Source organism: Suricata suricatta, chromosome 2 (assembly GCF_006229205.1).
Source record: "Suricata suricatta isolate VVHF042 chromosome 2, meerkat_22Aug2017_6uvM2_HiC, whole genome shotgun sequence".
Lineage (NCBI taxonomy): Eukaryota > Metazoa > Chordata > Mammalia > Carnivora > Herpestidae > Suricata > Suricata suricatta.
This window is the reverse complement of record NC_043701.1, coordinates 177,556,886-177,574,290: the sequence shown is the minus strand read 5'-3', so window position 1 is coordinate 177,574,290 and position 17,405 is coordinate 177,556,886. Positions and strand designations below refer to the sequence as shown.

The window sequence follows — 17,405 nt, the reverse complement described above, 5'->3', positions numbered from 1 at the left end:
GGGAAAGCCCATGCTCCTCACACGGCTCGACCCTCTACACGCCCTGGTCCAGCCCTGCTCAACAGCCTGAACCCACCGTCCCTTGCTTCCCTCTCCTGGGTGCGCACACCCTCCTCCCGAGTGCCCTCCTCTCCTCCTCACTTGAGCTCCTGCTCATAGATGCTTAGGTTTTGCTTTCGTGGGGAGACTCAGCAAGTGGCCCTTCCACTGACCGTCCTGGAATTGTCCCCATCAGAACTCCTTCCTTGGTGCCTTGTGGTCATCTCTTCATTCATGTGCCCTTGGCTCTAGGCTCTGCTCTCCTCAAAGACGGATTTGGCATTTATATGCTGCTGGAACCCAACCTGGCCATCATGTAAGTGCTCAATAAATACCCATTCAGTGATTGATGACAAAGATAAGATATCTTTTCGTGAACCCTATTCACCCGTCAAGCAAGAGCATGAAACAAAGTCTGAGTCACATATTCGCAGCTTGAAGACAGTCATCCCCAGAAAGCCAACTGGCCAAAGGACACTCGATGACCACATATGAGGGGTGTCACTTCTTCCGTGCTGTTTTCCAATGGTTCCAAGAACTCTCGTGGGCCAGGCTTCACGGAGGGGGCCTGGGTGGGGGCTCCTGTGTCCAGAATAATATTGACCACATGCGGCCCTTTCCGCATGGGGAAGGTGGCTCCTGGTGGGTGACTCAGCCCCAGGAAGGCAGTGAGAGCTGGAGGTATTTATCCAGCAGGAGTAGTGGACCTGACCCAAACCAGCCTCGATCCTTCTGGTGGCTTTGGTCACACGTCTGGGAAGAGCTGGTCAAGGTCAGGGGTTCAGACTGTGATCTCAAAATGGAGCAACGGACTTTGGAAACTGTGGGCAATGCCCGATGAGCTCAACTTCTCACAAACATCACTGTAGTCGGCTGAGCCAGACAGCAGAAGTAACCACATTGCCTTTGCCTGGTGGCATGGGTGCTCGCTAGGATATGGCATTTATCATGTGGGCTCCACAGATGCCAAGGGCCACGGTGATTTTAGGACTGTTGGAAAGTTAGTGGAATAAATGGGTATCTGTGAGTTGTCCTCTTCACTCTTTGGGACTAGACAGCCTGAGATGAAGTGGCACGTGGGAATTTGAGCTGTGCCATTAGGCGGGGGACTTGGTTCCCCCAGCCATGACCCATGATGGAGAAATAAGAGGGGGAAGGGGACGTTCTCCATGTATCTCATGGACGTAAGGATTTCCTGCAGCAAACCATCCAAAGGGCTTTTGGCTCAATACTTGCAAAACTCCAGTTTGATTTCCTGCCCCTTGACTTCGAGTTTGGCCATGTGTCTTGCCCTGATGTTAGTGGACGTGATGTGGCTGAAGGTCTGGGAAGCACCAGTGCGCCTGGGGCTTCCCTCCTGTCCCGTCATCACCAGCACAGGAACCTGCCCAGGGAAGCCCACTGGCTCTGAAGGAGGTCAGGAGCCTGACTGCCCATCTGACCGCCAGGTACACAAGTGATTGGCCTTCCCAGAGCGCCTGCCTGCCCCAGCTCGCCTCTGATAGCCTCCCAGCGTCACCAAGGAGAGAGGCACATGGTGTCACTTGGGTGTTGTAGGCAGGGTCCCTTGCTTTGGGGAAGGTGGTAAGAGGCAGAGTGAAAAGTGGGGTTGTTGGCTGGCAGCGCACAGGGCTGCACACCCCAAAGTGACATCACCGGGAACAGTAACTAAAACGGTTGCTTGGGCTACACAGATAAAATTCCATTTATAGATCATCTATTTGCTAGAACAGTACTAGGCATTTTCAGTGTACAATCTGATTTAAGACTCAAGATAACTTTTCAAGAGAGATGCTGTTATCACCAGTTCCCAGAGGAGGAAATAGGCTCAGAGAGGTTAAGCCACTGGCCGACGGTCACAGAGCCAGTAAATGGAGGAGCAGGAATTCTAACCGCATCCTGGGTCACCCTCCGGTTTCTGTGCCTGGCCTCTGAGGCCACCGCCCGCGGCTCAGCTCAGCGATCACACAGACCAACTCCTGGAGACTTCTGTCCCACTGCCCAGCCGCCCTCATCAGTTCCCTGGATCGGTTTGCTTATGTCCCCAGCCCCAGCACCACGGCCTCCCTCCCCAGCCCGGCCCTCCACCGAGGGACACAAGCACTTTTAACCCAAACACTTCTCCAAGGCCCTATCCAAACAAAACATAAAATAAACACAAAATAAATCTGAGATTGTTTAAGGCTAATGCCAAACACAGCAATGCCCAGCACTCAGTTCCTCTAACCTGGGGTCATTGAGAAGTCAGGCACCAAACACAGATGGATTTGATTTACCCGAATGTGCGTCATGCACACCTGTGGGGGGGGGTGGTCCTGGAGCGGAGCTGGCAGGTGGGTCTAGGAAGGGAGGATTTGGCTCCTCGCTCAGCAAACGTGGAGCAAACAGCTCTGTGTGCCAGGCGCTGCCCAGGGGTACGAGCCCAGCTCAGGTGGATTCGACCATGTGCTCTAAGGCAGGTACTGTCCGCCCAGGGAAGGCAGTGGCATCAAGTTATGTCCAAAGCACCAGGGAAATAAGCATTCTGTCGGCAGTAGGGTCCAGCTCCATGTCCCAGGCGTGGCCAGGAAGAACTTGCCACATGCAGAAATGACGCTCTGAGCCTGCTGTCGGATACCTTGGGAGCAAAGGAGGAGCCGCCTTCTCACACATGGGCAGCCAAGACCCGGTGGAAATGCACATTCGTGACATAGCTCAGACCCTCAGCCAAGACCAGCTAAGTTTTCTTTGTCAGCGTATCCATTGATAACAGAATGCTGGGAGGGTCCAAAGTTCCCAATTAAAGGAAAAATCTAGCAAAAAAAAGGCCTCTCTCTCTCTCTCTCTCTCTCTCTCTCTCTCTCTCTACTTTCATCCCACCGACGGACCTCCTTGAGGAAGGAGTGGCACTGAGGCAGTTTGTCCCCGAAGGATGGTCCCAACAGCAGCCCAGAGAACCCATCGGCCCAGGTCGAGCGGCCCAACCGTGGGGCACCTCTCAGAAGCGCAGTTCCCCCCGTCGGGCATTCCAGGCCGTGGGCCTTTGATTCCCCTACCTGTCTGGGTTCTTCAGAGCCTTATCAAAGTGCACGTTCAAAGCCTTGCACCTCTGGGAAAGTCCCAGAAGGTCTCCGGAGAAAGGCTTGGTGGGAAAACGCCACCGGTTTGTAGAGCCCGCCATCTGGCGTTCCAGCCGAGCTCTGTCCTGCTTTGGGAGGCAAAGGAAAGGAGAGAACCCTTTACGTAACCGCTCACCGCCAGGTTCTCCAAATCGTGCAGCAGGAGAAAATCAAGACACATGTGAAAACGCTGGTTAATTTTCAAACATGGGGGGCACCTGGGTGCCTCAGAGGGGTAAGCCTCCGACTTTGGCTCAGGTCACAATCTCATGGTTCATGGGTTCGAGCCCCGCGTCGGGCTCTGTGCTGCCAGCTCGGAGCCTGGAGCCTGCTTCCGATTCTGTGTCTCCCTCTCTCCCTCATCCTGGTCATGCTTTGTCTCTCTCTCTCTCTCTCTCAAAAATAAGTAAACATTAAAAAAAATTTTTTTTAAGTTTCAAACATGGCCAGTAGCCACCCCCTCAAGGCAAATCTCATATTCAGCAGACAGAGGATTTCAAGGCATGAAGTACTTTGGAATTTCAAATCTAGGACAGAAGGTGCCCGAGGCAGCAGCTCAGGGAGGAAGATAGTTTCTCTGCAGGTAGTTCTGAAGAACCTGCAAGAACAGGCTGATGCTGGGAGAAGCTTCTTTAAACGCTCCTCCTCCCGCCGATTCTGAAAGGCACCAAACTGAGGGGATCCTAGGCAGGGAGTGTTTTTTATTGTGGCAAAATACACAAAGCGTGACATTCCCCATTTTACAGCAGGCACCTCAGTGGTATTTGGGAGATGTGGGAAGCCGTGCAGCCCTCACCACTTTCCCGTTCAGAGCGTTCTCGTCCCCCCAGAAGGAAATCTTGGGCCCACTAAGCCATCACTCCTGCTCCCCCTCCCCCAGCTCCTGGCAACTGTTCATCTGCTTTCTGCGTCCGTGGATTTGCTGTTCTGAATCTTTACATAAATGGAATCATTACTACGTGGGCTTTTAGGCTTGGCTTCTTTCATGGTGTTTTCAGTGTCCGTCCTGTTGTAGCAGGTGCCGGACCTTCACTCCTCACACGGCTGAACAATGTTCCACGGCGGGCAGAGGCCGCATCGTGCATATCCGTCACTTGATGGACACTTGAGTTGTTTCCACCTTTTGGCGACTGCGTGAGGCTGCTGTGAGCGTTTGTGTACAGGCTTCTGTCTGAACACCTGTTTTCATTTCTTTTGGGGATCTTCTCAGGAACGCACAGCTGGGCCACTGGGTGGAGACTTTTACTTAGACATCCTCTTGAGGTCCTTGGGCTTTAGCAGTTTCCTTTACCTTATTTTTAATGTTTATTTATGTTTGAGAGAGAGAAAGTGACCGAGTAGAAGCAGGGGAGGGGCAGGGAGAGAGGGAGACACAGAATTGAAAGCAGGTTCCAGGCTCTGAGCTGTCAGCACAGAGCCCGACGTGGGGCTTGAACTCACGAACCGTGAGATGATGACCTGAACTGAAGTTGGATGCTCAACCGACTGAGCCACCCAGGCACCCCGTTCCGCAGTTTCCTTAAGGAGCAGTAGAATATTTGGACTGTAAACCTCAGACATGGTGGCTTGAAGAAATCTGGCCCAGGAAACTACCATGGGGGCCCCGTAGGAATGGGTGCAGTTGTCCCAAGGCCATCACCAGTCCCCTGCAGGGTGGTGGGGAGACCAGGGGCCATGGGATGGAGAATTTAAGGTCCAATCTTGTTATTGCCACTAAGGAGTTGTATGGCCTTGGCCAAGTCATTGAACCTTTGGGGACTCTTGGTTTTCACATGATGACAGTGCTGGTGGTGGGGAGGCTGATGAGGTTAGTGGTGAGTTGAAGTCTGGGAAGTGTGCTTTCATGCCTGGTGGGGGATTGCAAGGTGTGAACTGGGAATCTAGCTGCGGGCCTGCGCGGTGTGAGATGGCAGAAGTGGTCATCCCCGGCAGCTCTGGGTCAGCCAGGACAGCTGGGGGCCGTGCGTCACCCACCCCCCTGCAGAAATGTGGCCACACCGCCGTAAGCAGGTGCTTCTGCTCCTCACCACCACCTGCCCCCTCGTGAAATTCATCTACTCACCGGATTCGGCATTTTCATGAGCGGTAGTGGTGATTACACTCAGGGGAGGGTGAAGGAACGCCTGGAAGATAGAAGAGTTTACATTTTCAAAACTTTCCAAAGGGTTTCTTCTAAACAGGAGATTAGCCTGAAGAGTCTGTATTTTGCTACAAAAGGAATACCGAGTAAACATTGAGGGTGGGTCATTCATCATATCAAGAGAATCTCAGACTTTTTTTTTTTTTTACATTTATTTATTTTTGAGAGACAGAGTGTGAATGGGGGAAGGGCAGAGAGAGAAGGAGACCCAGAATCTGAAGCAGCAGGCTCCAAGCTTGTCGGCACAGAGCCTGACCTGGGGCTCGAACCCACAAACCGGGAGATCATGACCTGAGCCGAAGTCGAACGCTCAACCAACTGAGCCACCCAGGCACCCCTCAGAATCTCAGACTTTTTAAAGCCCATCAGGGACTAACAAACTTCCCCTGTTGTGCTGGAATGTGGCTCCGATAAGGCCAAACGGGAGAGAACCCACAGCTCTTTGCCCTTAACTAGCGGATAGAAACCGAAGGAGGCTGGTAAGCAGCTGGTCACAGAATTTGCTACTTGGGATGGCCCCTCGGCTTCCAGGCCCTCCCCCTCCCAGCCAGAAGCCCCCCGGGCCCCTCGTACCAAGTCTGGCGTGCGGGTCAATAGGGACCTCCTCTTTCTCTAATGGGGATGGAAATCACCAGCCATACTCACTGCTCTGACGCCGCCACACGCCTGTTTACAGAACAAGCTTGTGGAACGGAGACCCTCTCTTTGCACTGGTCTCTGGATAACAGACTTGCAGCGGGCGGTTCACCTGGTGACTCTGAAGCCCGAGAGCGCTCATGACATCTGGAGTTCACCCTTTTCTTCTCAGCAGCCAAGGTGCTTTGGCAGGGAGAGCCTGCCCTTGGGTTCCGGGTTGTGGGTGCCGTGGCAACATCAGGGAAGGTTCTGAGCACTTCCTGTTCCAGGCCTGGTTCAGCTCTGCTGGGGGCGATGGGGGAGGTGCTCACCGAGGGGCTGCGGGGAGGGTGGCAACTCACAGGCCACGGTCCTTGGGGGACCAGAGCCATCCCTGTTTCCGCGTTTCCTACAGCAGCTGGGATAATCTGGGGGATCCTCTAAACGGGCCCCAGTGAGAATTGCCCCCAAGTCTTCAAGCCTCACCTGTCAAAGGAGAAGATTGCGCTGGAAGCTTCTCAGATTCCTCCCAGATTTGGCATTCTGGGGTGCTCTGTTTTCTAGCTCAGGGGTCCAGGAATATTTTTGCAAAAATATTTAAATAGGGGCGCCTGGGTGGCTCAGTCAGTTAAGCCTCCGACTTCGGCTCAGGTCAGATCTCACGTTCGTGGGTTCAAGCCCCGCATCAGGCTCTGGACTGACCGTTAGCTCAGAGCCTGGAGCCTGCTTCCGGTTCTCTGTCTCCTTCTCTCTCTGCCCCTCCCCCTCTCATGCTCTGTCTCTCTCTGTATCAAAAATAAATAAAACATTAAAAAAAAATTAAAAAATATATTTAAATAAAAATTGGAGAGTTTGGGGATCCCTGGGTGGGTTCAGTCAGTTGAACGTCTGACTCCTGGTTTCGGCTCAGGTCATGGTCTTGCAGTGTGTGGGTTCAAGCCCAAGGTCAGACTCCATGCTGACAGTATGGAGCCTGCTTGGGGTTCTCCCTCCCTCTGCCCCTCCCATGCCAGCACATGCACACGCTCTCTCTCTCAAAGTAGATTTAAAACATTGGAGAGTTTTCCATTGTCAAAATTATGCCTGATGATATATTGATAGATGCTTTTTTTTACAATGTCTTATTTGTTTGTGAGAGAGGAAGAAGGAGGGACAGAGAGAGCGGTCAAAGGATCCGAAGTGGGTTCCATGCTGACAGCAGGGAGCCCAGTACAGGGCTTGAACTCCTCTTCATGAATCGTGTGATCATGACCTGAGCTGAAGTTGGACACCCAACTGACTGAGCCACCCAGGTGCCCCTCTTGATAGGAGATACTTATTATTTTATTTAAAAAATAATTTTTAATGTTTATTTTTGAGACAGAGAGAGACAGAGCATGAGCAGGGGAGGGACAGGGAGAGAGGGAGACACAGAATCTGAAACAGGCTCTGAGCTGTCAGCACAGAGCCCAGTCCTGGGCTTGAACCCACAAACCATGAGATCATGACATGAGCCGAAGTCAGACGCTTAACTGACTGAGCCGCCCAGGGGCCCCTGTGTGATACTTAATTAGCTCTCTCGGGAACTAAGAACTGCCTAAAACCCAGGGACAAGGTCAAGAGCATTCATTCCAGGGGCCGTGGCAGAATCTTGCAGCGCACTCTGACCTCATCTGTAAAGCCCAGGCCCGAAGCTGGGAGGTGGAGCCATGGGGTGGCATCCATCATGCCTGGGAACGTCAGTCCCTCAAAGCCCTGGACCTCCACCCCAGGGGTCACAGAAATCCTGGGAACAGTAGGACCTCGAAGGCGGTGCAGCTCTTAAGAGCCGAGACAGGATTCCTCCAGGGTCCTCCTGAGTCACGGAAACTATAAAGTGAAACAGAAAAGTAACTGATATGCCTACTTGTCACAGAGTTCTAGAACTACATAAAACTCTCCGTCACTAGGAGGCCCGTCTAAAGGTCCCTCCCTCTCACCCTCAGATCTGCGAGTCGACCTCCCCGGACACCCACATTCTGCTCCGAGGAGTGGGTGGTGTCTGTCGGCTTCTACAGGCGTGGTGTTCTCTGGTTGCTAGCCCATCCTGTATCCCCACAGGACCCAGCAGCCAAACTCAGCCCTTAGCAAGGGCTCAGAAGACGTCTCCTGACTTGGTAAATGGATGTACCAGTCCCGACCCACGGCCCTGCCTTTGCACGTGGATGAGCACTGTGTATGCGTGTGCGTGTGTACACATGTGTTTATGAATGCATGTGTGTGCACGTGTACACAAGTGTTCATGAATGCATTATGTGCATGTGCGTGTACACACATGTTCAAGAATGCACTGTGTGCGCGTGCGCGTGTGCACACGTGTTCATGAATGCATGTGTGTGCGCGCACGTGTACACACGTGTTCATGAATGCACGTGTGTGTCTGTGTGTGTGGGGGTCACCATCTCATCTCAGCAGATACCTGGGCGTGAATGGACAGATAACTTTTTTGCAGCTTCCTTCCCTCCACCCCAAACTTTTCTCAGCTCTCTGTCCCTGGAGTGTAGGTCCCGTGTAAGGTTTCAATTAAAGAGTTTGAAATACCTTGTCCTGGACCATCTGGTCCATCGTGGGCAAGCCCCAGAACATCCTCCGGGCACAACGGCTGGGGCACAGCTGGGAGCTGGCCCTTGGGCGCCCTCTAGTGGCCATTATAGGGCAGTGTCCCAGGGTGCCATACTTCCCAGTGCCCCCAGGCAGGGTGCTGGCTTTGGTTGTGTCTATCACTCCCTACAGGGTCTGACCTCAGGAAACCAGGGCCTTCCGCTCATCCCCAAAGCCTTCTGCACATCCAACCCCATAGAGCTCTGGCAAGCTGAGCTATTAGCCAAAGTCAAAGACGACCTAATACAAATAAATGGAAATGGCTCCCAGCAAGTTTCTCTGATGGGTTCTTCCTGGTGGACCCAGTGGGCTGGGGTATGCGCCCCATGGGCCCGGCCAAGCCAGACATCCCAAGAGCAAAGGCTTTTGGTGGCTCAGACATCAAACCCCAAAGAGCACAGCTCTCGGCTAGAACCACCTTGTGCCCAAACCTCCCATGCCCGTTACTGGGGGATTCGGTGGGAGAGCCATCTTCTCGAACACCCCAGGGACCAGTTTCTCTCTAACTTCCCAGGGAGCCCATTTCAGCCCACTCCATCCAGTCACCCATGGTGGGGGGAGGTGGTGTACCCAGGAACAAACATCCAATTCCGACCCTGGTTCTGGCACTAGCTGTGGGTGACCCTGGACATGACCTTAACCTCCCTAAGTGGAAAGTGCACCCAGAGGCCTGGGGTCCAGGCAGTTTGGAGTGTCTTGGCCTCAGAGCCTGAAGGCTGGCTCTAAGGAACCTCATTCTAGAAGATTCAGGACCCAGTACACTGTGTGTGTGCAGTGGGAGGCTCCTGTGAGTGCCCAGATCCGGTTGCCTGGCTAACCGGCGTCAGGGGACTGTCTGTGCACCAGGGTCCAGGCTGTGGGGGTGGGGTCTGGCCTGTGAACCAGGCCTCTGGCTGAGGTAGTGCAGGAGCCAGAAGACAGGCAGGGGCCTTCTTCCACCAAGAAGCAGAGGGTGGGCTCTGGCCTTGAACGGAGTCCTGTATGGCCAGGGTGGGGTGGTCTCAGTGATTAGTGAGGAGCCCTGGATGGGCAGGACCCGGGCCACTGATTTGCTGTGGGACCTCGGGGAAGCCTTCTTCTCTTTGGCTCTGGGCTCCAGATTTTTTTTTAAATTAATTAATTTATTTTTATTTTCTTGTTTATTTTTGAGAGAGAGACAGAGAGAGAGAGAGAGAGACATAACATGAGTTGAGGAGGAGCAGAGAGAGAGAGGGAGACAAAGAATCTGAAGCAGGCTCCAGGCTCTGAGTTGTCAGCACAGAGCCCAGTGCGGGGCTCGAACTCATGTACTGTGAGATTATGACCAGAGCCGAAGTTGGCACTCAACCGACTGAGCCCCCCCGGCACCCCAAGCTCAGACAAAACAGCCCCTCAGCTCCCTCCCGGCCCATCCTATTATTCCCAGACTTCCAGGAGGGTGGGGGTGAGGACAAACGGGGCTGGCCTAGGGCGTGCCCCATTCACAATTTAAATAGAAAACAGAGTTTGAGCATCACGTTTGTGCTTGGGGTTGGGGCTAAAAGGGGAGCAAAGTACAGGATGAGAGTTTTCACATCCTCACACCACCTGGAATGTTCTTATTTAGGAATCTTCTCTACATTTACTTGCTCAATGAAAGAACATCTTGGTATGCCGGTTTATTTCTAACACATGTTAAATTAACTCCATAACTATTTCACAGCGTTGTCTGGGAGCCGCCCCCTGGAACCATCTTTTGTGAGCAGACGCTTTGCTCTGGGAGGTTGACCTCTGCCCTTATGAGATGCAGCCTGGTGGATGGGTCAAGGGTCAAGCTCGGTGAGCTTCATGGGAGGGGCCACCAACCACGTGAAACATGTCTTTATATTCTGATCACCCCAGGGCCAGAAACTAAACAACTACGGAGAGAGCCCCAGTGGCCCAGAGCCTCCTAAAATGATCCAAATGAGCCGATCCTAAGCCTATTTACCCCCCTCACCTGTTCTTTCCCTCGGGAAGCACAGCAAATGATCTTGTCCACACCTTCTTGCTCCCGTGCCTCCTGACCAACCGGACGCCTCGCTCTGTGGTCTGACATGGCACGGTGTGCTCTCTCCTATTGGGAACTATGGGTAAGAAACTATGTCTTCAGTGCCACTTGTCTTCTGATCCGATGGCCTCACGATGCCTGAGTTAATTATAAAACCTATCTTGACAACACTGACCCAGGCCTGAGAGCTCAGGAGGGTTCCTTGGAGGACGTGACATCAATGATGAACCTTCAAGGGGTGCCGGGGTGGCTCAGTTGGTTAAGCGTCCAACTTTGGCTCAGGTCATGATCTCGTGGTCTGTGAGTTCAAGCCCCGTGTCAGGTTGTGTGCTGACAGCTTGGAGCCTGGAGCTTGCTTTGAATTCTGTTTCTCTCTCTCTCTCTGACCCTCCCCTGCTCATGCTGTCTCTCTCAAAAATAAACAAACTTTAAAAAATAATAATGAGCCTTAAGGGAGTGGGCATTGGCCAGGAGACCTGCTGAAAGGGCAGGGGTGAGTGTCCCTGGCAGAGGGGTCAGGAGCTGAGGAAGGAATGACACACGGGCTGGTTGCACTGTGGGGGGGGAAGGGGGGCAAAAGCGGCTTTGTCTAGTCCCACCCCTTTCATCTCCAAGGGTCTCGGCCAGCTCTGAATAAACCCAAGAGACAGATTTGTGAATTGTCTATATTCCGCCCTTGCTGCTCCAGCCGAGGGAACTCAGAAGCCTGGGCAGGTGCCATCCGGCTGTGGAGATGTCACAGGTCCACTGGCTGCAGAGGGGACCATGTGAAGACCAGGCAGAGCAGAGCCAGCCTAGCGCTGCACGCCGGGGGGTGGGGGGCACAGCCATTCCCATCACCGAACAAGGAGCAGGGTTTTCATAGTCCATGAAAGCAGTAGTAGAGCCAGCCCGGACTCAAGGCAGGGCCACCAGATGGTCTGATTACAGAATGGATGTGAGCATCACTACCAGACGGAGGGCACAGCCCCTTCCTGGTGCCTTCTCTCCACACTACCTTTTTTTTTTTTAAATAAAATTGTTCTTAATGTTCATTCACGTGTGTGTGTGTGTGTGAGATAGAGAGAGAGAGAGAGAGAGAGAGAGAGAGAGAGAGAGAGAGAGAAGGGAAAATGAGTGGGTGGAGGGGCAGAGAGAGAGGGAGACACAGAATGTGAAGCAGGCTCCAGGCTCTGAGCTGTCAGCAGAAGAGCCTGACGTGGGGCTCGAACCCACACACTGCAAGATCATGACCTGAGCCGAAGTTGGACACTTAACCGACTGAGCCCCCAGGTGCCCCTCTCCATGCTACTTTCTGACGGACGTCTCAGAAAGGAAGCTGTCAGCCAGAGGAATGCCAAGGAACGTGCAGTCCTTGGAGAGCTGGACCGGATCCTGGCTGAACCACTCCGTCAAATCCCCGGGGTTTCTAACCCCTCTGAGCCTCTGTTTCCTCCTTGTAAAATGGAAATAAAAATAGCTCCCATTCAGCAGATTGTTCCAGGGTGGGGAGTGCAAACCCCGAGGGAGGCCTCTGGGCCTCAGATGTTTCCTCCCGCCAGCCCTTCCCTGCCTGTGTGCACCCCCCCACCCTGCCTTCGTCCGAACACCCACTCCGCCCAGTTCAGTGTTTCAAGTGGAACATCCTGGAAAGCAAGAGGCTTTGCTAAGACCCCTGGGCATCCTACCAACGCCGACAAGTAAGGGAGAGAAGCCGTTAGAGAGCCTGAGCCCGCCTCGGGTCTGTCATGTTTCACCTGGCGCCCGCCATCGCTGATCACCACTCTTCTCCCTCGAATGGGGGGCAGGGTGCTCTGGGCCCCTCAGATCTCACACCTGAGGGGCTGAGCCCCAACTTGAAAAGAACCTCCTCCCCCTGCGAAGGCACCCCCATCCCAGTCATCAGTGACCACCTGCCTCTTTTCTAGTTCCCTGCCCCCCCAACTTTGTGTCATGGGTAATCTCGGTACCCCAGTCACATCACCTTTAACCTGAGAGCCCTAAGGAAACGCGGGCCCAGAAACAAAAAGAAAATGATGTTCAAAGCTCAGGATTCCAACTGACGTGGCACACAGAAGTTCGACGAGGTGCCGGGCATCTCGAAGGCCATCGTGCTGGCGGAGCTCTGGGCGGCCGGTCAGGTGCTGGCTTCTCGTGGTTTCCCTGCCCGCTCAGCACAGCAAAATAACTTAAGTAGTCTTAGCAGCCGGCACATGGGCAAACCTTTGCAAGCACGTGTGCATTATATAAAGTGGGCACGGGACCGAAAGCAGCTGATCTCAACCCACAGGGGTGCCCGAGGCCAGCACTCTGGACGGTGGCCCCGCGGGCAGGTCGGTGAGGTGACCTAGCATGCAGGTGAGCCTGAGGCCAAGGTAGGGCCAGGGCTTCCCACACTGGGCCACACCGGGCCAGGCTGACAGGCAGGCAGAGTAGCCTAGTGGTAGATGTGTGCCTCAAAGGGTATATACTGAATACTGTGTGTATCATGTGGGGTATATTTAAAAAAATTTTTTTTAAGGTTTATTTATTTTCAAGAGAGAGAGAGAGACAGACAGAGTGCAGGTGGGGGGTGGGTGGTCAGAGAGAGGGAGACACAGAATCCAAAGCAGGCTCCAGGCTCCGAGCCATCAGCACAGAGCCCAACGCGGGGCTCAAACTCATGAACCACAAGATCATGACCGGAGCCGAAGTCAGACGCTCAATTGACTGAGCCATCCACGCGCCTCACAGCGGGTATGTTTTACTACAACCTCAGTGAAAGCCTATTTGGCAATGGGTTTCCCAAACTTTAAAAATATGTATGACCTCCAAGAGGGAGAAAAACAGCTTGTGCTATCTGGGAGCTTGCCAGGCCCTCTTGCCGGCACCTTGCTGTTCTCCTATTGAACACAAACCACTTTGCAGAAAATCAGCGTCACACTCGCCACCCTGCGCCGGGTCAAGAGAACACACGACCCACCCAGAATCAGTCTGAACAGACAGAACGTGAACATTCTTCAAACCACAAAAAAGACATCCTTCCATCCTGGCTCATACGTAGGAGCAACTCTTGCTTCCTTACCAATTACAGCTTTGCCTTAGTCTGGCTAAGATTTGAGATCCCCAACCGGAGAACGGTCTCTGCCCTGCGAGCATCCAATACGGAGCAAAGCCGGGCTTCCTGAGGTCTTCCCCGGAAGCAACGGACCCAAGTCCAAATTCTATACCACCTGCCTCCGGAGACTCCTTACTACGGTGCCCTACGGCTCCCCCTGGTGGCTGTCCTCCCTCCCTGCAATGAGCCGTAAAGCCAGCCTGGACTTTGGCGGCAGCAGAGACAACGCTGACCCAGGTTATCTACTTTAAAAATTCAGCCAAAGGAGGTGCCTGGGTGGCTCAGTCAGTTAGGCATCTGATGTTGACTTGGCTCATGTCCTCATGGTCCATGAGTTCAAGCCCCACATCAGGCTCTGTGCTGATAGCTGGAGTCTAGAGCCTGCCTTGGATTCTGCTTCCTTTCTCTCTGACCCTCCCCCCACTCATGTCTGTCTGCCTCTTTCTCTCTCAAAAATAAACAAACAGGCACTTGTGGGGAAGAGCACTGGGTGCTGTATGGAAACTAATTTGACAATAAACTACTTAAAAAATAAATAAACATTAAAATAATTTTTAAAAATTCAACCTAAGGAAAACTGTTCACAAATGTATGTGCATAAGGAAACTCAACACAATGTGCGTGCACAACGACAGCAAAACAAGTCAGGATGGAAATGTCCATCAGTGGGCGGCCGGTTACATACACTTTGTATCATGGAAGACACACAGTCATTCAAAATGACAAAAAGCCGTATTTATTGATATAAAAGTTTGCATAACATGATGGTTACATTATAGTATTTATTACACGACAAAGGTTTACAAAATGGTTCGCAGGGGGGCTGAAGTCCAAATAATCCCGCTTTTATAAATTAATAAATATTTCATACACTGAGAAAAAAAGCATAGAAAAATAAATACAAAAACATTAACCGTTATCGTTTCTTGGTTTAGGGATTGTGTTTTTTTTTTCTTACCTGCATTTCTAGACTTTTTTAGTAATGGAAATGTTTTGCTTCAGTAATAAGAAAAATAGAAACTTTCAAGAGCAAGGGGCTGGGCTGTTCGGAGAACACAGCCGAGATCAGAAGCTGGGGTGGGGGTGGAGGAGGGGTTTGGTCTGAACAGGTGAGCAGGGGGTTCGGGGGGCCCGGCTGAGCCATGAGGAGGGGGGCCAGGGGCCGGGCGCCCGCAGAGGTGGCCGGGCAGTGGGGGGAGGCGGATCGCCGCCCTGTCGTGGGGTCCCTCCCCGTTGGGTGGGGTTGGCAGTGGGTTAGAGCTCTCTTCCAGAGAGGCGGGCTGGGTCTCTTCCCTGGTGCTGCCTGGGTGCCTGACCTGTGTGGTGTCGTGTGGTCCTATGTGAGGGGAACAGCCTGCGGCCACTGTGCTTGAGCAGGATGAGGGGCACGTGAGCTGAGGGCCACCAGGGGCAACTCACTCTGCACACCGCACGTCCCACAGGCACACTCGGGCCCCCACAAATGGCCTCCACGGCCCAACACCACAGCCGTGAGTGTGAACTTATTTGGAAACAGGGTCTTTGTAGATGTAACTGGGAATCTTGAGAGATCATTCTGGATTTGGGGTGTGCCCGAAATCCATCGAGTGGTGCCCTTGTAAGAGAGAGAAGAGAGGGTTGAGACACAGGAGAAAGGCCTGTGAAGACAGAGGCTGCGACTAAAGGGACACAGTCACTGGCCAAGGGACACCAGGGACTGCTGGCCACTATCCAGATGCTTCCAGAGACAAGGGACAGACTCTGCCGTGGAGCCCCGAGGGAAAAAAAAGTCCCACTGACACTCAGATTTGGGACTTCTGGCTTCCAGAACGGTGAGAGAATACATTTCTATTGTTTTAAGCTGCTAAATATGTGACATAACGGCAATTTTAGGAAACTACGATACCTCCCCACCCTCTCACTGCACACCCCTCAAGCTGGGGTCCCCGAGAAAGCCAGGAACAGCAAAGGACTCTAACAGCAGGCACATCCTAGCTCATCTCCAAGGTGGCCTCACTACTTGTCTCCTGCGGGTAATGGCTCACGGGGGGCTGGTCCTTTAGAGGGAGCTGGGTGACTTCTCGGGGTCGATGGCCACACACTAGGAGAATGCATAGGAAGAGAGGCAGCCTGCTACTTTCCTTGAGCCGGTAAAGGAAAACAGATTTTCCCGCCCAAACTCAGAGACCGTGTGTAATAACAAAATCTAAGCTAATTCAATACAAGCACATACGCATTTAAAAAACAGCAAGTCGGTACTTCCCCTTAGCCTCCATCCTACAAACAGCCACGATAATGAAGGAAACGTTCTTTAAATCTACGGACAAAGAAGTGAGCCAGACAGACGGAGGAAGGGCCAGATCTGATATGATTTTAACAAAGGCGAGAAAAGACTCAACCCTTCCCAGAAAAGAAATCATAGCCACGCTTATTGCCAAGATCCAAAGAAAAAAATTTATTTACAATAGAGAATTTTATTTGAAACATGCATTTTTTTTAAACAAATCAGCAAATGCAGATCAAGTTTACACTCCTTAAGGCAAGAGTCCCTGCGCAAGCTGTACAAGTTCATATTAAATCCAAAAGCCGCTCACCCTGGGAACTCATGTACAAAGGGCAAGCCAAGGTCAGTGATTTGTCTTTTATTAGAGAATCAGACAATCTCCCTGATACAGGAACTCTGAGGTCAACTTGCTATGAATTTATACTAAGAAAATGCAAACCAATAGCAAGAAATTCTGATAGTCTCCTTAGAACTGCATACAATCAAACCAACGTTATTATTTAGAAGGAAATCGAGTAGTGCATACGAAAAAGTGAAAACAGAACCAGTCCATGTTACTGGAGGACAGCAGTGTGCCGACGGCCATATTGCACGCAACGGTCAAGTCCGAACATTTGGTTCAAAGTTAACTTTTCCCCATTTTGGCAATCAGTTCGTCACAAATCTTGGTGAGTTCTTCTATCTCTTTATTCTGAAAGTGAAGACAAAAAAAAAAAAAAGGAAGAAAGAAAAAAGAAAAGGTTGCTGAAATCTGGCTGTTTGAAATCAAGCCCATCAGAATGGTCTGTGGGCTTTCTTGGGCCCCCCACAATTCTCTAAAGCAGTAAGAGAAACGAATCTGAGGACACATCCGAGTTCTAGCTGTGACCTTGAGCAACTTACACAACCTTTCGGAGCCTCGGTGTCCCTTTCTCTAGGCTGTGGATGACAACATTGGTCTGAGAAAGGGATGAGGTCGGAATGGACAGCTCCCTAGCAGTGACCGGCAGGCTGCAGAGGGCTTAACTAGGTGACGGTTCTCTTTCTTTCTTGCCCTGAAGGATTGTGGACACGAAAGGATGGTCCGGGGTGAGTTCTCTGGTGGCTTGAGAAATGGCATCAGAAAGGGCTAAGCAGGGGCACCTGGGTGGCTCAGTCAGTGAAGCATCCGACTTTGGCTCAGGTCATGATCTCACAGTTTGTGGGTTCAAGCCCCACATCGGGCTCTGTGCTGACAGCTAGCTCAGAGCCTGGAGCCTGCTTCAGATGCTGTGTCTCCCTCTCTCTCTGACCCTCCCCTGCTCACACTGTCTCTCTCTCTCTCTCTCAAAAATAAATAAAACATTAAAAAAAGGGCTAAGCAATTCTACTTGAATGGGGTCACTAGCGTTCAGAGGACACGAAACGAGGCGGTGCCGTGGATATGAGGCGTTGGGGAGAGAGGCAGGGGCAGATGCGAGATGGCCTCAGACGGTCCTCCTCGCACGCACGCTGGCCCGTGTGCCGAAGTCGGGGACGCCAGCCAGGGGCTCATCAGCACTGTCCCTGCTCTAAGAATGGGGATCCAG

The 17,405-nt window shown here is 52.3% G+C and overlaps 2 protein-coding genes across 9 annotated transcripts in view; both read right to left on the bottom strand.

Moving 5' to 3' along the window:
- BTBD16 (BTB domain containing 16) overlaps positions 1–6,073 on the bottom strand; it is a 42,355-nt gene extending 36,282 nt beyond the window's left edge. The window contains exons 1-3 of the mRNA XM_029920529.1: positions 5,923–6,073; positions 5,200–5,260; positions 3,075–3,223 (exon numbers count right to left, since the gene is read on the bottom strand). Coding sequence (XP_029776389.1) covers positions 3,075–3,223; positions 5,200–5,217 — 167 coding nt within the window. The 5' untranslated portion in view covers positions 5,218–5,260; positions 5,923–6,073. The remainder of the gene's footprint in view (positions 1–3,074; positions 3,224–5,199; positions 5,261–5,922) is intronic.
- Positions 6,074–14,308: 8,235 nt separating this feature from the next.
- Positions 14,309–17,405, bottom strand: part of TACC2 (transforming acidic coiled-coil containing protein 2) — a 207,658-nt gene continuing 204,561 nt past the window's right edge. For all 8 annotated transcript variants that reach the window (XM_029932718.1, XM_029932722.1, XM_029932719.1 and 5 more), the window contains one exon: positions 14,309–16,549. In XM_029932718.1, coding sequence (XP_029788578.1) covers positions 16,484–16,549 — 66 coding nt within the window. In that variant the 3' untranslated portion in view covers positions 14,309–16,483. The remainder of the gene's footprint in view (positions 16,550–17,405) is intronic.